This window comes from Citrus clementina, unplaced genomic scaffold (genome assembly GCF_000493195.1).
Source record: "Citrus clementina cultivar Clemenules unplaced genomic scaffold, Citrus_clementina_v1.0 scaffold_6, whole genome shotgun sequence".
Lineage (NCBI taxonomy): Eukaryota > Viridiplantae > Streptophyta > Magnoliopsida > Sapindales > Rutaceae > Citrus > Citrus x clementina.
In genome coordinates, this window is record NW_006262139.1 from 20,812,256 (window position 1) to 20,831,161 (window position 18,906).

The following is an 18,906-nucleotide window of genomic DNA, read 5'->3' on the forward strand; positions in this document are numbered from 1 at the left end:
CCACAGTTTTCATCTTCAGCATTGACAGTAATACTGTATTGCGAACTCGTGTAAATTAGTAAATATAGGATAGGCAGATGATTATGCATGTTCAGCAGAAATGAACTCACCAAATTGGGAAACTAGATTGCCAAAAGCTGAACTTACCGAACAATTTTTGCTGTATAGTGGTATGTTTCTTAAAGTTACAAAAGATCCGCTATAAACAAGTCATTTCTCAACTCGTGTCCAGCTGCCTCTTTCTCAAGTCAAAACCCACCAAAATGGCGGCGTCAGTTTCTTAGTGTAAGTGTCTTCTCGCCAAAACTTCAGGACAGCAGTAACTCAGAATTTGGTACACTTTACTTTTGAACATCACTGATCTGACACAAAGCCTTGATTGTGTCCAGATATAAGGACATAACAATCGGGCCAACCCAAAAATTTTGGCCCATTTTAGACGACATAGGAAGATCTCCAACCTGCAACAGTGTCTTATGGATGAGCACCCAATCACAGTCTTATTTCCTTTAAATAGCCCTTCCATGTTCCTAGACAGTGTTCTGCTCTGGCTTACACTTTGAGAACTTTTAGTCCTGGTCCAAACCAAATCTTGAAAGAAGCTCAACACTGCATCCCACATTGACGGCCATGGAGATTTTTCAGCTTTGTAAGTTCCTTCCTCCTCTTTCTTGCCTCAGCTGCAGTAGCTGCATCCACCAGTTTCCTACTGGGATAGTTAACTGGTTCTTGTTTCTTCTCTGGATGACTCACAAGATGGTTGGCTATCTTAGAAACAGCCTTGGTATGGCCAGTGTAATCAGACTGCAGTACATTATCATGTTTAACGATAAATGAACCCCCAACAGAGGACAGTGGTGGAGGTGTAAGAGTTGCTTCTCTTGTGTAATGCCCAATTTGCTGGCAACCTCCATCTTGAGGGGATTCGGTGACAGGAATATCATTGAGATCATTATAACTTTGAGCTTCTGGTAAACCATATGCTTCATTTTTAATTTTTACAGGCAACAAGAAATGATGATTCTCCTTGTCTGCAGTCATTTTTGAAGACGAGCCACTGCCATACCCATTTCGGGCAGAAGTTTCATCTTGTAGGACCTTTAGGCCGTTGGAGATTGGAGCATGAAATCCACTACCACTATCATGAAGAGGGAAGAACCAAGGGCATGGCACTACATATAGAGGTGTTCTTGCCACATTACTATCTGTGGGGTTTTCTTGCTCCTGAGAGGAAGCAAGCTTACCAGTTATTGATGTAGAAATGTTCGATGGAAAGGTGACTGCATTTTGCATCTCATGTCGTGATGGGACAGGCTGTGAAGATTGAATGATGGAAGGCCAGCCCAGTGGCGTGAGAGCATGGTGATTGTACAAGAGCAATGGGCAGTTTGTAGGAGAGGAAGACATCTCCGCATGGGCCAACTTAACCTCTCCTTGAGTTTCGCCAACCTCAGATTTCATTACTTTCGCCACCTGCAAAATAGGAGAGCATGTCAGGTCATGGTACATTTATGCTAAAATATATAACAAATCAAAATATACAATCCTCTTACCTGTGCCTTCAAATGCTTATTTATTGTCTCCAAAGACTGATATTCTTTAACAGCCAACTCCTTTTCCTTCTCAACAGAAATACCACCAAATGTGGAAAAAGTCAGTTTTGCAATCCAATGTGAATTCAAGAACAACTATATGAAGATACAATAGCTTTGTAAGCAAGATAATTATAATTTAGAAACTACTGTCAGCCAGATGCCTAATTGCAAGACAGTGATGCTTCAGGGCAGGGAGATCTGCCTACCCTCTTTAAACTTTCGTTCTCCTGTGATAGATCAGCAGCTTTTCTGGTTAACTCCTCACACAAAGCCTGAATCAAGTTTAGAGAGGATGCACAATTGGAGCAAGACATCAGTCGCACACTTCAGTGATTAGAAAGCATCTCTTTGCTTGACATAATAATGTACATTAGCTTAAATGCTTCCAATGCAAACTGATTAAATTATTATATGCATTGAATAATTGTGATGCAAAGGATAAGCTCGATAGCTAACACAGGATAATTGGGACAAATAAGGTTGATCATTAGACATGATTATACTCTAATCATACTAAAGAAAATCCATATGTGAACAGAGAACAAACAATTGTGAAATTATAAAGAAAACGAGGTCATTTCGGGCACGACAATCAGAATCTGAAAGTTGTTCATCAATAATATACACAAACTGAGAACAAACAGCTTACTTGTCGGCGACGAATGGTCTGCCTAGCTGATTCTCTGTTTGCTAATATTCTACGTACTCTTCGCTCTTCCTTTTCAGCCTGAGTGGCAAATCTTCAGTCACAAATAAAGAACATTTAACAGGGCAAAATTTCTGAGGACTCTAGAAGCTTTTAATACCTCAGTTAAATTTTGCCTGGACCTGCCACCAGCCATTGATATGTACCTTGTGGCACACAGAGAACTTCGTTTAAGTGATTCGGCATCTTGGTCAGCTTTTGCTGGTTTAATTAATATATTGCCACATGCAGTTTGATCCCGCTGCTGATCCGATATTACTTGGTCCTGCTATAAACAAAAATATTGCTCAAGTCCTGCACAGAATAGTGCGACTTGGTGACAGACCGCTACAAGTTTTCAAATTTAACATAACAGTTGACTAATCAAATTCTCATTTGCTTAAAATTACTACTCTTGCATTCAATAGAAAAGGCATGGGCACAGGAATTGATTAACTGGATGTAGGAAGCAAAGGTGGAAATTAAAATTTGCCTTGAATGGAGAACTCAAGACACTCTTTTGCATTAAATTAATAAGCTTTTCGTTCATTAACCCAAAAAGCATTCCTTTAGTAAAATGATTTATCTTAACCTGTATTGTGATGAAAAAATTACAGTGCTAACACAATTTGTTTTCACATAAGCTTCCAATTAAAAACATGCTAAGGAAGTCTTATATCAACATAAAGAACAGGATATTGGGGGGAAAAGAATATTCAAGAAAACATGGAACTTCTAACCCATCTTAACAAGTCAGTCGTAGAATCAACAAATCTCATATCAGTCACATTATGATGTACCAACAAAGTGATACACATGGAAAGCACATATCTGTTGAACATACAGATAAACAGGAAGGAAACCATACCCATCGACATCTCTTCCTTTGGATCTCCTAATTCAGAGTAATATAAAAACAATCTCATGAACAAAGGCTCTCTCTTGTTTTCTTTTTCTTTTTTTTGGCTGGGTCCACGAGTACGTCCTCAACTGTCGAGGCGAGGCATATCATAAGGTTGTTAAACTCATTCTCAATGCAACAACTAAAAACATAGTTCCTCAAATTAAAATTCGAAATGTATCCTACAATTTCTATACCTATTGATCAGCTCCCGATAAAGCTAGGAGTTGAAGGATCATCACACATAATGCAAAAGGTAAAATAAAATAAAAAGAGCAAGCCAAAGCAAACATTCATTCGATCCATCACTTGCTTCTGCTGATCAAAATGACATTCAATTTTATCATTCAGTACATAAACCAAATATTGTTCCCATAATCATTTCCCAAACCGTTGAATTAATAAAGAATTAACAATTACCCTATTTCCTAAAAATAGAAAAAGAAAAAAGTTTACAATCTTTTAACGAAATAAATTATTTTATTTCACTTGCTACTTTAGAGCAAATAAAAACCAACTACTAAATTCACAAAAAAAGCAATAAATGAAAAAATAACAGTTGAAATTCGAAAACTAACATCAATGGGATCCGAGCAGGGTGGCTCCGGGTCTACCGGGTTCATGGCCGACCCGGCCTGACCAGGCGGCGACTCGGTCTTGACTCGCTTCCTGACTCGTTTCACTTTGCATCCCCAAATCGTCGCCGTTTCAGCAGCACCGCTGCCACCGCCGTTCTCTATCATTGCTAAATGCGCCAAATCCGCCAGCGCCTCCGCCGCCTCAAGCTCCATATCCACCATCCGATCTTCCGCACTCTCCGGCGGAGAGCTCTGTAACGACGCCGTCGAAGAACTCGAAACCGAACAGCTCTCTAAATCCATAACACTTCGCTCGCACAGAGGGATTCAAAAGGCAAAAAATATAGTAAAAAGAAAAAAAAAAACAATGTATTTTTATAATTTATCTTTTATTTTATTGTTGCTACTTCAAAGAAAGGCTTTAGTACTACTACTTGCGCTTGGTGTTGATGAGCAAATGCAAGCTAGCAGCACACAGATGGTGGTTGAATGCCACCTGTCTTGCCAACTTGGTACCAGACAGCTATTGCTAACTCACGCCGATGTATCCCTGATCGCCACGTATAAGGGTAAGGCCACGTAGACTAATTGGCACGTGATATATCGCACGTATGGGAAGTGGGTTGCTTGCTTAGGCTGCAGATTGGGGAACATTTATGTATACGTGGTAGCGCAGATGTGGAACACGTGTGGTATTTCTATTCTGGGCTTTTGTTTTTATTATTATTGTTTTAGTTTGGCAAAGGCTTTTGCTTGGGTTTAAGGAGTGCTTGGAGACACGTAGAAATCAGATGATCGGAAGACAACGTTTGTCTTCATATTTGGGTTTTTCTTCCATACGAAAAGTCTTTGGCTATTTTATTGATCCATGTAGAAATGGTATGGCAAGCGAGGGATGAAAATAAAAGGAGGAGAGAGAAAATAAGTAAAAAAGAGGATGAATTTAATTTTTATTGTTTGGTTGAACTTGGATATGAAATTTTTTTTTTTTCTTTTTTTTTCCTCATTTCATCCCCACTCTTCTCTTTGTATTTTTTCAAACCAAAGATAACATGAAATTTATCTTTGTGTACTATTCTTTTATTATTCATTTTCTATCATAGGAATATTTTAACTAATTTTGGATAATTTACATATTCGTGTGGCAAATATTTAATGGATAATGAACAATGCTCTAAAGGTACCAAAAATCATCTATTCCTTGTAATAACCAGTGTGTTGGATTTATTATCATTTGATAGTTATAATAATAAAAAAAATGAAGATACTTTTAAAAAATTTAATATCATTCACATATAAATACATAAGTTCGAGATATTTTTCACTTCTAATACACTGTAGTCACAACCTCACTGACTGACATTATCCAAATACATGTAATAGCATAAGAAAATGGTTCGTGAGTTTGTTAGTAAATTATGCCTAGCAATCAGTTAAGCATAAGTGGATTTGCTTTGCATCGTCATCGTATCGTATTAAATTTTGAGAACCAAAATCTTCCACAGTAACTTATATAATATTAGGTCCAAAATTGTATATTCTAGTTCTTTTTTTTTTTTAATTTTACGAACAGGAAAAGGTAAGGAGATAAAATCCAAACTTTGACACTGACCACTTTTACCAATAGATGACAAAAATTTAGAAGTGTAAGGCACGGGCGTGGCTCAGAGGCGCACTGTTGGTTACAGCTGTGTCAACTTGCTTCCCGTCTGGCTTAATATTTGTGCAATTGTGTTCGGCTCATCATAACTCATCACCGATATATGAGCATGCTACAGTCGCAGCAAACTTTGCCAATTGGACTCAGCTTGCTAAAAATGCACTCGATGTATGGGCTAACTAAGTGTAAAGTTCAAGAAATTACTAAGTTCAACTAAAACTCGAAACCAGACTATCAAAACTATACTATATAAACAAGACTGGTGATTTATATGGTTGGCAGGGAACAGGTTACAATTCGATTTATCTGATGACATGATTTGTAAGAACTACGAGAGTCAGAGCCTCCGAAAGTGCTCCACATAGAAATTTTGCTCATCAGATTGGTGAAGAAATTCGTACTCAGTGTAATCACCCGAGTTGAGCACTAACCTAAGTCTTCGTGTCACCGCACTAAAAGATAAGAAAGAAAAATAAAATGATTGCAAATGTTGAAAATAAGATTAAAGGTTTGGCTCAATGCTCATGCAATAGCTGGTGCCCGGTGAACGAGAACGTGCACTAGACACTTGCTGCATGCATGCACGCACGCACATGAAGCAAAAGTTTTTGCTACGTGTCCCGGCTTCATTTAAGCGAATGCAAAATGTTTCTCTAAGTGGGCCCCCTTCGTTTATGATTGTCCAATGTGACGCGGACAAAGATTAACCATCTGTCTCTCTCATTTCTTCCATTGGTAGGCCCTGCTTCGTATGACTATCCTCATGTGTTTTGCTATTCTGTCTTATCGATTGCAAAATGCGAATTTCAAACTTATCGTCACAAGTTTCAATTATTTTCACTCTGTTTCACTAGGAATTAAAATAATAATAATAATATATAAAAAAGTGCGCCTATCTAAATCCAATAAAATACTCAATAAATTTAATTTCTCGTGAATCCATCCATAATATATTTCTAAATTTATAATTTTCCTTTAAGCACCCATTTTGATTCTCAAAATATCCTTTTGTATTTATTTTCTCTGCATCAGTGAACATTAAAGAGTTTTATTATATCTTCTCTGAAATAATTTCATACCTATAATCTTAACGAATCCTTACAAGATTATTCTTTCATAATTAATATACATTTATTCATAAAAGTTTTGCTGTGGAGGAAGATCCTTAATTTTGATTTGGTATTAAACAAGTAAACTTTTGCAGTTCCGTGCAAAATTAATTAACAATACTACTGTCTGCAATTAATCAAACTACAAAATTAACAATACTACCGTCTGCAATTATGATTTGATCATGGTTCAATTTTTTTTTTCCTCCTCCTGTACAAATCTAAGGATTTTAAATTTAGTTTGTGAAATGAAACTTGAAAAACATCTGATGCTAGTTTCAATAAATATTGGTATTTATTTTCAATATGTTGCATTGCAAAAAAAAGTTAAAAGCATAATCATTCTTTAAGTAATTTACAATTAATTAGAATCATAATTCTCAACAAATAATAGGACATTGTTTTGTTTTATCAGGTTGTCTTATGTCAAGTGGAAAAAAATAATTTATTTAAAATTTAACATGCCAAATTATAAATTATATTATAAAAAAGAGAAAAGGGACTTATAAGTAAATATACTAATAATATAAATTTTTATTAAAAAAAAAGTGTTAAAGAGTATTTAATTGAGTTCAAATATTCTCACCACTTAAAGAAAAGAAAAAGGAGGGGTGGCGCAAAACTATGTGGCCCCCATCAGCCCATGTGGCAAGTGATCCTTTCTTGGGTCAATTACACCACCATCCCTGCTGTTTGCTGTAAAATTAGAAAAAAAAATTAAAATTTTTAAATTTGAACCCAACTTATGAATCAAATTATTTTTAAAAAAATAATTATTAAACAAATGTAATTAAGTCACATGTTGTAGTCAAAAATTGAAAAAAAAAAAAAAACATTATTACTATAGCTGCACGAGGGACTAAACAGAAATCACCTATCTTATTAATAGTTTATATTTTAAAAAAGTAAACGTGGTCGCTTGATTCACTTGCCACACCGCACGCTCACTGCTTGCTTTCTTTAATCACAAAATTAATAATTGATGTAATGCAGAATCAGTGTCGGTAGCCACTACTACACACTGCACTGCGGTTTATTTTTAGTGAACGGAATTTCTGGCACTTTTTTTATAAGAAGTTTTTATCAGAAGGGTAAAATTTGACTGGAAAATACAATTAGACAGTCAATTTGCACAAATCCAATGTCCGCAAGATGAAAACAATCCTGAATTTGTTAGTGAAGTTATCAGCTTGTTCTGCAAAGATGTTGAACGGATCATGACAGAGTTGAATAGATCTTTGCAATCTCTTACTGTGTCTGTATGCTGCTATTACAGTTCATATAAACTTAAATAGCATCTTTCTTTCTTTTTTTCTTTTTCTTTTTTTTTTTATGTTAATAGCAGCCATTTTTTCTCGCAGGAGTCATCAGGAACTTGATTATAGTAGGACGGATTTTTCCATTAATCAGCTCAGTGGAAGTGGAAGCACCTATAGGTAATATTTTCTTGGATTTGCTTACGTTTTTAATTTTTCCTTATTCTTTTTGTAATTGATTATTGAACATGCTGTCTTCATAAAAGAATATAATTAACACGCATTGATTTTCTTTTCTTTTCTTTTTTTCTTAAAATTTTAAAAAAAAAAATGCCCCCTTTGTAATATAGGATGTTAACAGTTGTTTTTCTCCCAGCATTGGTGCACGCAAGTTGAAGCTTGCTTGTGCCGATATTCATCAGGCTTTGGATGACAAAATCAAGGGAAGGTGAGAAAGCGCAATTTTCATTTTATAATGCATTCTTTGATGTTATAAATTGCAAAGTTTATAGAAATCTTTGAAGTAAAAGGTTTGATGAGAGGTCTCATGAAAATTCCTACTTGTTGTTTTGTTGTTCTCTAATTTTTCATCTGATCAGAATGTTAAAAATCTCAGCTAATTTGGTTACCTACTGAACAATCTCAGAATGTATTCTTTAATTTTGAAAGTATTCCAATGGATTCAACTTTCATTAATTTGTTCTCAGTTCTTCGGACGTAGTTACACCCCTAAACATTTGTTTGTTTATTATTTGTTTTCTACTTTAATGGGCTCAATATACTGTTGACAGGTGCCTGCTGCAAGGGTTAAACGTAATCAACCGTAACGCGAGTATTGTGTTTTACGAAACAGATTTCAGATCCCAGTTCAGGTAATTCCATAACATATACGATTCGTTCTAAGTTAACATTTTCACAGAACCTAATCTTGGTGGGTGCGGTTGAGACTTGAGAAGGGCATGTATGCCAATGGATTTCAATCACCAACCGGACCGGATAGCACAGTTGATACTAAAGATTTCCAAGTAATGGTTAGCAGTTTGATAATTAGTATATTTTCAGTCGCTGCGGATTTTCATTTTTGATAAATAAGTGTACTGTACTGAAGGCTGTTAAAATAGCTCTTTTAACCCTCAAATAACTGTTTTAACTTTTGAATCAGATTGCATTCTCATTTTTCCTTTCTTCGTTTACTCTGAATATCGGACTTGCGGTATCTTAATGGATAAATTGTGTTTGATTAAGGCTTAAGTTGATTTCGTCCGTCACATAATTGCTTAACTTATGCGTCTTTTCTTTTTATGTGCATGGACTACTAACCTTAGAAATTGAGCTAGCAATACAACATGCTGCCTAATTCCACAATTCCGGCTTCCCAATGTGTCTTAAGGCCACAAGTTTTGCTCATCTAATATTCGCGAGTCAGTCTGGAAACGCAAGATTATCAAATCACAACTCCTAAAAGTCGTGGTGGCAGCCAGATTTAGGATGAATTGGAAAATGTATCATAGGACTAGATATATCTAAACGGAAAATTAATAGTAGTGAACATAACTAGATGCAAATTTTTCATTACAGATACTAGCATTATTAAAGGCTACAAGTGACATCCCGAGGAGATTAGATAGACACTCGTTCGTGTCCACTGAGCAGGAAAATTAAAACTGATAGATAATGATTCACGGGTCTGAGGTGGCATGACTATTAGTCACATCTGGTATGGGATGAGCTGCAGGTGACGTCGGACTGGTGATCTGCTTGTAATAAACTGGTGTTGGAGGCGTGTGCGGAGTTCTTGGAGATAGGTTAACAAACTCCAATGCCTGTACTCTCAATTCAACGGGATAGTCAGCAACACAGCCGATTCTTGGCCCAGCTCCAGTCGTCCACTTAAGCGAGAGCTGATGTCCTAATTGATATGAATTAACCGCCTTCTTGGAATTGATCCTTTGCAATATGGATTTTTTAGGCACATCAGCCCTCGGGCTCTGAAGACCGCCAGATAGAGTCCTTTCATAATTACATTTTCTCTCTTGTTTTGCTTCAGATGGTTTTGTGGGAAGATTTTCCTCCTCATCCTTAGGCATTTCAGGATCAGTAGATTCCGAGTTTGCTGACGCTTCCACTCCACTTTCAACTCCAATAGTTTTGCCATCACAGTAACTATCAGAATACTCTTCACCAGCTTTTTCTACCTGAAAAGGAGATGCCACATTCAATCATTAATAAACATACTGCAAGCAATGTAAGCAAGAAATGATGAATTTCTTTAATTGTCAAATTTAACTTGATTTTATAGGAAATATGACCATCATGTTAATGAAAAAGTTCTCAGTAGCAATACAAATGTATAGAACAACTAATACGAGATGGAAGAGTTACCTCAACTTCATCCATGTTCACTCCATTTTCCTTGAGAAAGGATAAAAAGCTATGAAGCCTGTCCTCTGTTGGCCGATAATGGCCGCTATATGCGGAGATTGTCTGAGAGATATGATAATTAAGGGTCAGATGCCACGCATAATTATATTATACTATACCTTCAGTTGGGCATAGCCAATAAATTGCAGTTCTGTGTGCGTTAAGGATAACACCTACTACCTTTTATGATACATTACTGTTGTCATTTCAGTAATTATCCAAGAACTTTGACTATAAATAACAAAGGCAAGTAAAGATCATCAACTATGCATCATAGAAATGATTTGTACATAGCTACATATCCTAAAAAAAAGATGAGGCTATCTACAAAATCTTGCAAAATTGCAGCCAGCAGGAATTCCCTGAATAAGTGATATTACCAACTTAAATAATAGTACTTCCGTAAATTTGGCATCTCCTTGAGCTGCAAAAGACGTTCCTAATCTTATGGAACTATACCTTAAGAACTCCATGCTCTGCCACAAGCCTTCCAGCTGCTATAGTAGCTCCTCCAGCCAAGAAACTCGAATGGTGGAATATTCCTTTCTTTTTCTGAAGGTATAAAAATGTTTATTACATATGTTATTAACGTAGAGGACCACTAACGGGGAAACAAAAGTAACAAAAGTTTGTTTTTAAGTTTGTTTAAACTCTTACCACACCAGCATAGAGTTTCTTTGAGGTGCTCATAACGAATATATACTTGCCTCCATGCTGTGTATCCAGAAAATCTCCAGTCTTTTTGTGAATAATCCTCCCATCGACAACAATGTATTCATAATGTTCCCTCTCTTGCTAATTCAGCAAGCAGGACAAACAACCATGTGAGGATTGCTATAACAGGACCATTTCATACATTATTTAACATAATGCATTACGATCATATGTAATGTCAATGTAAATACGATCTGAATATGAACTGTGTAAGAACATACAGGCCCTAAATATTTGATGCAATGTTGTCGAAGCTTTGATCTTGGACATTCTTTGAGATCAACATCTTTGCCATCTCCTATATCCAACCTGTGCAATGTAAAAGCAACAAGGTTTTTGCAATGATCACATCGTCATGATTTATTCAAAATTTACTCCCTAATTTTATAGAGTAACAACTTATAAGATGGTGACAGACTAACAACATGGGTTGATGAATGATAAACCCACCGATGATGTTAATTTTGACAGAGTTTGGCAATAGTAGTAGATAAAATAAAATAAAAACTGCACTTGCTTCTTATACAACAACTTCCAGTTTAGAGGCATATTTTAATCTTGCCAGCTCACTGTGGTCAGTCAAAACAATCCAGTCAACAGCCTTAAACTATTTTTTACTCATAAATAGTTGGGAGCAAATATTAAATCTTGACTCATACTAGCAAATCTAGACCATAAAGCTTCTAAATCCTCTGCCTACATGAAACTGTGTGATCATTAAACCCGAAAAAAAAAAAAAATGTCCACCAACATCAGTAAGTTTCACGGGCAATGCCGCCATCAGAGTAGACACACTCCTAAGGACCATTGGAAAATTAAAGACCACACTGTGATATCAGATTTCTGAACTAGACTGCCGCAACAGTAACTTTGACCGTTGACCAAAATTGACAATTAACATAAATTAAGCTGGATCATAGTCACACGGTCAGTGCAATAAAGCTAGGCCATAAAGGCTTTTTACTCGGTCAGCTAGGTAATTCAGAAATTTCCATGGGAATAAGAAATTATTGTTATTTCTTTTAGTATAATCACAGGCTCACCAGTAGAAAAATGGTTGACCAGCATCAGTTTTACGCCATTCTTCATAATAGAAATGCAAATTGTGCCCATACCGATGCCGCGGATCAATCTGTCCCTCAGGGAAAAAAAAAAAAAAACCATCAGTAGACTAAAATATAAAAATATTAATTCACACAAAACACTAAAAATCATAATCTAAAAGTATTCGATAAAATGAAACTAAAAAAAGATAGACGAAAAAGAGTTAGGTAAAAATTACAGCTTCAATCCAATGCTGAAAAGCCAGTTTTTGTGCTTTTGAGTCTTTTGACAGCCCCTTACCCACCTGAAAAAAAAAGTGATGATTAAAAAAAAAAAATCAGATCCCATTGACTGACCGTAAAAATATACTAGCTCCAGTAACAGTCAAATTAATTTCAAGGAAGAAACCTTGGAAGCATTTAAGGTAACCCGATTCCATCGTGAAGCAACACTCTCTGGCTTCGAGAAATTAAAGAACGACACCGTACTGTGGCTCAACCGAGCAAAATCTATCGCTCGCCACCTGTAGAATTTCACCATTTTGTTTCTTTACTTAAAATTAAAAATAAAAAACAATAAAATTATAAAGAAGATATAAATAGCGGAAAGATTGATCGAGTACTGTGAGCACGAACCAGAGCTCTTCAGCAACAACAGCGGAATCAGCTAACCTACGCCGGGTGCGATAACCCCTGTAGACCTTCTGTAGCTTAACCGCCGCACGTGACTCACTACAAACGTCTCCAGGCGCGTCTATGACCGAATGTTGGGGGTGGTTGTCCGAAGACGGAATGGCCATGTAAGAAGAGCACGGAGACCTCGACTGGAGATCGAAGTTCGACAAGGCTTGCGTCTCCACAACCTCCATTGTCTCAAAAGGAAAAACAACACTCTAGGAGTTTGTGAAGTCAAAGGAAATGAATTTATAGAGGTGGAGTGAGAGAGAGGGCTCGCGTTTCAGAATGCGCGGAGCTGGAAAATACGGGAAGTGGGTGTTTTGTTTCTGCCGGGGAAAAACTGTCAATTAATTAATTAACACCTACTTGTCATTTTCGCGGATTTATTTTAGTGGGTTGTTGGTTGACGCACGCCCCTATGCAGCGCGTGAGGATTCTGCGCTCTGGTCAATTGAGAAACTTTTAGAAATTGGAATGAATTGTGTGTGCATCTCCAGTTGCGCTTTTCACTGAGTTCGGAAAGAATTAATAAATAAATAAATGGGATAATAACGTTTAAGAGACCGATTTTTAATGATTTTTTCAAATGAGGGCATGGTTTCTCTATTTGCATTATATAGGACCCTAACCGGCGACCACTAGTGCTCCTAAAAATGAGGTAGATCATATTCGATTTAGTTCTCCGCAAAAAAAAAAAAAATGCAAAAAGAAAAAATTGGTGTGATTTTATTTCTAATTGATTTTTTTTGTTCAATTTCAACAAAAATTCAAATTGATTTGATTGGATTTTAAAATTTAGAACATTATAAAATTGAAAAAAAAATCAAATAGACCCAAACAATTTAATTTGGTGTAGTTAGTCCAATTCATTAATAAGAAATTTTGTTATTTTTATTATGTTAAAAAGAAAAATTTAGAAAAAAAAACAAAAGAACCTTTAAGGAATTAATTGTGTATGCATCACGAATTACGCTTTTTCAGAAATTCGAAAAGAACAAATAAATGGGATAATAATATCCAAGTAACTGATTTTTAATGTTTTCTCAATTGAGGGCATGGTTTCTCTATTTACATCACATAGGACCCTACCACATGACCCTTGAGTGAGGAAGATTGGATTCGATATTGTTTTCCAAAAAAAAAAAACTATAGTGTAAAAAGAAAATTTTGTTTTATTTTTTTATTTTTTTGAAGTTTTGATACAATTTCAATGAAATTTGTGGAGTGGATTCAATAATAAACACCTATTGACATTTTAATCTTCATTCTCATTTCATGACTTATCCGAAAGAGAATTTACGAATATCTCTTCTTAGTCATGAATATCTGAATAGGGCGAACAATCCGGTAGATATTTTTTCTTTGAAACAAAAGAATTCAAATTAGGATTGGTCAACTGGAATGTGTATTGTCCATATAGGGGATCTTCTAATTGAGAAGATCCATAGACATAAGAAGAAGCTAAGAGTCTATTTATTTTCTTTAGTTATTCATTAGAGTAATTATATCTATAAGTCAACTAAGAGCAAGTGTTTGGATCCATTATGAAAAAGTTAGGAGGTGCTCAACAGACCTTTTGAATCTTATAAAACCATTATTTCAAACTGATTTGATTGAGTTTAAAATTTTAAAAAGTAATAAAATTGAATGAAATAATTCAATTTGGTGTACTCAACTCAATTTAGTACTAAGAATTTTTTATTTGACATTTGATTCTTATTAAATTGACCAAATTACTTTTACAATATTGAATTTTAACCATCACGGTCTAATTTCTTTAACCTTGACACCTGGGAATATTTATGTTATTTCAATAGGATGGGAACTTATGGGACATATTTGAAATAAATGGAGAAACTATACTCTTACTTGAGAAAGTATTAAGCATTTAAAAACCATAGGTTACTATCCAATAAATAAATAAGTGAATAAAGATAAAGATTGAAGACTTTCCACGGCGATATTCATGTAAAGTGGCTACAAATGAATTTAAAATGGATTTGATTACAATAGAACATCATGTTACTTTAAAATATTATAATTTCTTTTTGTATTTTTGTATTTTTATATTTTATATTGAATTATATAAATATCAAATTTTTATCTCATTGATTAATTTTCAAAATTTTTTCTTAAACTAATCATTTGTGTTGGAATCTTATAAAAGATACAAGGCAAAAGAAATTCAATTTAGATTTTACTAACCTACGTCCTTATATATATAAAAACAATTAGGTATTATAGTGATTTAAAATTTGATGCTCTATGACAATAATTATGCCAATAAACATTGTTATCCTCCAACAAAACCTTAATTTTAAAATGTAATGACATTATGCTTCAGTATTTAATTGACATACTAAATTATATTAGTTGGGGTTGCGATAAAGACCACTAACAAATTCTAATCAATCAATTCATAAACATATTAATCAATTATTAAGAAAAAAAAGGAACCTGATGATAAAAATACGATGACAAAGTTAACAACAAAATACTGTTATAAATAAAATTAATAAATAAAAACATTAAACTAAAAATAAGACACTACTAAAAACATCTTGTATCGAGTTTATCAAATCTCTTTTTTATTTATTGATTCATCAAATGCCTATATTTATAAAGTGCCAAAAGGGTTGGGGGTTGTTAATTGACTGAGGTGGGACAAACACTGAATCCACCTCATGTACAATAAATACAAATTTATTAATGTTTTATTTTTTTTCTATCATTAAAATGAGTAACAAGCTCCTAATACAATCGTTCAACCAAAAGTTGAAAAAAAAAATAATGTAGTTTTTGTTATTTCATGAAAGAAATGGAGGGTTAGTGATTTTTTCATTTTTCTTCTTTATTCTCAGGAAAAACCAATAAAATAAAGCAACAGCAACAAGGCAGCAAAGACGGGGCCAAATTTTGTACACAGAAATCTGCATGGTGGACACTGGACAGCTAGCGAGTCAGCATCTGACTGAGCTTACGCGCCAACGTGCGCGTTAAGTCACATCATAACTTATGTATGCATCTCGAGTGCGTCCCTCGCACGCTCAAATCTGCGGAATACAACAGAGAAAGAACAAAAAATTTGTTTATGACATTTAATTATAATTATTTTAGATATTAATTAATCAATCCAGAACTTAAGAATAAAACAAAATCAGATGACGATGAACCCCCGGCCAGAGGCTTTAACTACTCTTTGTGATCCCGTTAGAATCACCACAACTCGTGCAGGGACTTCTCTTATCAAATACCCTTAATATTAGCAGCTAATTACTGGAATACCATTGAGCGTGGACTAATTTAAGGTGACCGGGCTACGTATATGTCATCGTCTTGGCCACTTAACGAGGAAAACACATAAGCCCACTGTGCACATACGAACAAAATAAGTTGCTTTTAATAATCGTTGTCACTGCCATATATAAGATCTAAAATTATAGTAATATACTAAATTTTCTTTTTGTTTTTGTTCCTTATCTTTAAACTTGATGATTCAGTTTAGGGTACAAGAGTACCACGGGTGAAGAGACAAAACCTGTTTCTTAATCTTCTAATCTTCATTATTATAAAAATGCTAATTATTATTTATTTGCATGAATACTTATTGCAATTCATTTTGATGATTTATCATGACAAGATATTAGGCGGTGGTATCATAAATTTTTTATTTAAGAACTAAATTATTCTGATAAATAGTAAAAAGGCACTTTGAATGTTAATTTCCTTTTTTCATCAAAAATACTTTGAATGGGTCAAACATACGGAGACTGTGTTAAGATTAATGCTCGCAATTCTCAAATGATGGCGGTGGTCGGTGGGAATATTGGCATTGCCCTTAACTTATCGAAAATGTTAGTCTTAGGAGATACCAAATGTCTATTTTGTTTTTAACATTGACTTGCAGCGTACAACCAAAGTGAATTGCATTGGACTAATTTCAATTTCCGGAATTGTTTGGTCTAATTTGAGAGCATCTTTTCATAGAAAACCAAATACTAAATTTGGAGGACGTAACGTTTGATCAACTTTGAAGCTCGGACAAACTAAACGAGAAGATTCATCAATTGAACACCAACTTTAAAATTAGGGATGCTCCGATTTCGTTGATGTTAAGATGGGTTCCCTAAAAAAATTAAGCTCTAATGGGTGTGTTTATTCATGATTCATGCAGCAAGAAGTGACCAAAAACACAAACAGAGTTCCTTTTTAAAGGAAAAGTAATTTTATAACTGTTAAAATTACAATAGTGTTACAAATTTGTCGTTTATATTTTATAAGTTATATGTTTTACTTTATTTTTTGTGGCACATCTTTAAAAAAAAAATTAACAAAATTTATTATAAATCTTAATTACAACACATATAAGGTAGCAAGCCCCTTTTATTGCAAGGGCATGTGTTTGGTAGTTGTGCATCAAATCATCGTACTTTTGTCGGTAGATTAATTGTTTTTACAAAAACTGCAACCAATGGACACTATTAATTGCCCAAGAACCATTTTGAGGTGGTGGCATGCATGTGAACCCCATTTTTAGTTTCTCAAATTGGGAAAAATTCAATTTTCTCAACCACTCTTCTACATAGTACATTATGGCAAACACTACCTTACAATCAATGTATGGTACATTCTTCACTCATGAACAATGTATGAGTGGAACTCACTCATTGTTGTTCATGTGAGGGATGTACCATGGTAGTGGGATCCTAGTACAATATATGTAGCATAGCATAAAGGTGGATATACCACAATAAATAAATAAATAAATACACACACACACACACACACATATATATATATATGTGTGTGTGTGTGTGTGTGTGTGTGTGTGTGTGTGTGGGCGCGCGCGCGTGTATATATGTGTTCAAGTGCAGATGACTCAAATTTTTTTAATACCCCCCAACATGTTTTTCAATCTCATAAATTAAAAGTGTGTCGGCATAAAGAAAAAATGAGGACACCCGTAATAAATAAATAAATAAATATATATATATATATATATAGTTATTTAATAATAATAATAATAATTCTCTAATAAAAATATTATCATTTTAACCAAATGAAAATACTCTCACTAGAGAGAGAATAAGAAAATGGCACACACTCTCTCTCTCTCTCTCTCTCTCTCTATATATATATATATATATATACTCATATTTATTTCATGTAAAAATATTTACATTGTGATCAAAAGAATAATTCAACATCTACACTTTTCAAATTCAAATATTTTTGTGTTCATATTAATTTTGCATTATATATATATATATAATATATACTCATATTTATTTCATGTAAAAATATTTACACTGTGATCAAAAGAATAATTCAACATCTACACTTTTCAAATTCAAATATTTTTGTGTTCATATTAATTTTATATCTATATATATGTGTGTATGTGATCACATCTATTTCGGGTGTGTTTGGTAGTGAGGTGTTGTAACTTTTAAGCGGCGGCTGCTATGGAGTAAAAGTTATAGCTGTGGAGTAGAAGTTGAGTAAAAAAATTTAATAAGCTGTCAAAACTCATCTACAAGTGTTATTAAACACCTTATTAGCTGGGCTTTGACACCCTAACTACCTCACCACACCCTCAAACGGCCTCTTCTTGTAAAACTATTTACATTGAGATATAAAGAATAATTCAGCGTTTATACTTTCCATATTCAACATTTTTGTGTTCATATTAATTTTGCATTGAATTCAAACTTTACTTTAGAGAAAAAAAAAAATTTACGTATAAGAATATATTAATTAACAATTAATATTCCGAAGTTTCCCTATAACTTCTCTTTGGTGGAAAATTTGTCTGACTTAATTTATGCTTTGTCTGGTCGCTTTTGACGGCCATGCATGCATGTCGTCTTTGTCATCATTTTGATTGGAAATAATAATCGTTGGGTCGCTTCCTCTGGACTTGCTAGCGTTTTCAAAGAAACACGTGTTAAGAATATGTTTCATTTTTTAATAAGAGTTTGTAAATTTTAAATTAAGATATGTATTAAACTTTTATTATTTATTAGTTTTTTTTATAATTCCTATCTAATTAATGTGTAATTTTTTTTAAGACTTAAGTTATTCAAAGAGAAATATATTTTCTATTAAGAAATAAGTACTACTTGACTAATAAATAATAAATATATATAGAAAAGTTGCCTTCACTTATTAGCCCTTCAATTTTTGTCTAGTGTGAAAGAAATAATAGATTTTTCGAAAAATTAAATGTCATTAGGGTTTTGGATATAAAGAAAATATTAGAATAA

The 18,906-nt window shown here is 34.1% G+C and overlaps 2 protein-coding genes across 4 annotated transcripts; both read right to left on the minus strand.

The window, feature by feature from the left end:
* Nucleotides 1–46: 46 nt before the first annotated feature.
* LOC18040087 lies at nucleotides 47–4,244 on the minus strand. 3 transcript variants are annotated; one of them, XM_006430195.2, is made up of 6 exons: nucleotides 3,760–4,244; nucleotides 2,402–2,566; nucleotides 2,245–2,322; nucleotides 1,802–1,867; nucleotides 1,554–1,619; nucleotides 47–1,473 (listed from the first exon to the last, which is right to left on the minus strand). In XM_006430195.2, exons 1-6 carry the CDS (start codon nucleotides 4,060–4,062, stop codon nucleotides 604–606), a joined length of 1,548 nt encoding a protein of 515 aa, XP_006430258.2. In that variant the 5' UTR covers nucleotides 4,063–4,244; the 3' UTR covers nucleotides 47–603. The 3 variants fall into 3 exon arrangements, with proteins under 3 accessions (XP_006430258.2, XP_024037953.1, XP_024037954.1); XM_024182185.1 differs by having other exon boundaries at nucleotides 2,402–2,569; XM_024182186.1 differs by lacking the exon at nucleotides 1,802–1,867 and having other exon boundaries at nucleotides 2,402–2,569.
* A 5,026-nt stretch (nucleotides 4,245–9,270) lies between these two features.
* LOC18040088 (IQ domain-containing protein IQM3) lies at nucleotides 9,271–12,986 on the minus strand. The gene is made up of 9 exons (XM_006430196.2): nucleotides 12,599–12,986; nucleotides 12,372–12,486; nucleotides 12,202–12,267; nucleotides 11,963–12,051; nucleotides 11,141–11,228; nucleotides 10,863–11,000; nucleotides 10,665–10,757; nucleotides 10,167–10,268; nucleotides 9,271–9,979 (listed from the first exon to the last, which is right to left on the minus strand). The coding sequence occupies exons 1-9, from the start codon at nucleotides 12,829–12,831 to the stop codon at nucleotides 9,464–9,466; spliced, it is 1,440 nt and encodes a 479-aa protein (XP_006430259.1). The 5' UTR covers nucleotides 12,832–12,986; the 3' UTR covers nucleotides 9,271–9,463.
* Between the last annotated feature and the right edge of the window lie 5,920 nt (nucleotides 12,987–18,906).

What these genes read in the sequence shown, in the direction of transcription:
- LOC18040087 (XM_024182185.1), bottom strand. Translation starts at nt 4,062, where the DNA reads ATGGATTTAGAGAGCTGTTCGGTTTCGAGTTCTTCGACGGCGTCGTTA. An exon ending in CCTGCTCGGATCCCATTGAT is followed by an intron (nt 2,570 to 3,759) that starts GTTAGTTTTCGA and finishes TTTTGTTTATAG; the next exon opens with CAGGACCAAGTAATATCGGA. An exon ending in CCAGGCAAAATTTAACTGAG is followed by an intron (nt 2,323 to 2,401) that starts GTATTAAAAGCT and finishes TTTGCCACTCAG; the next exon opens with GCTGAAAAGGAAGAGCGAAG.
- LOC18040088 (XM_006430196.2), bottom strand. Translation starts at nt 12,831, where the DNA reads ATGGAGGTTGTGGAGACGCAAGCCTTGTCGAACTTCGATCTCCAGTCG. An exon ending in TTCAGCATTGGATTGAAGCT is followed by an intron (nt 12,052 to 12,201) that starts GTAATTTTTACC and finishes CCTGAGGGACAG; the next exon opens with ATTGATCCGCGGCATCGGTA. An exon ending in GGTCAACCATTTTTCTACTG is followed by an intron (nt 11,229 to 11,962) that starts GTGAGCCTGTGA and finishes TACATTGCACAG; the next exon opens with GTTGGATATAGGAGATGGCA.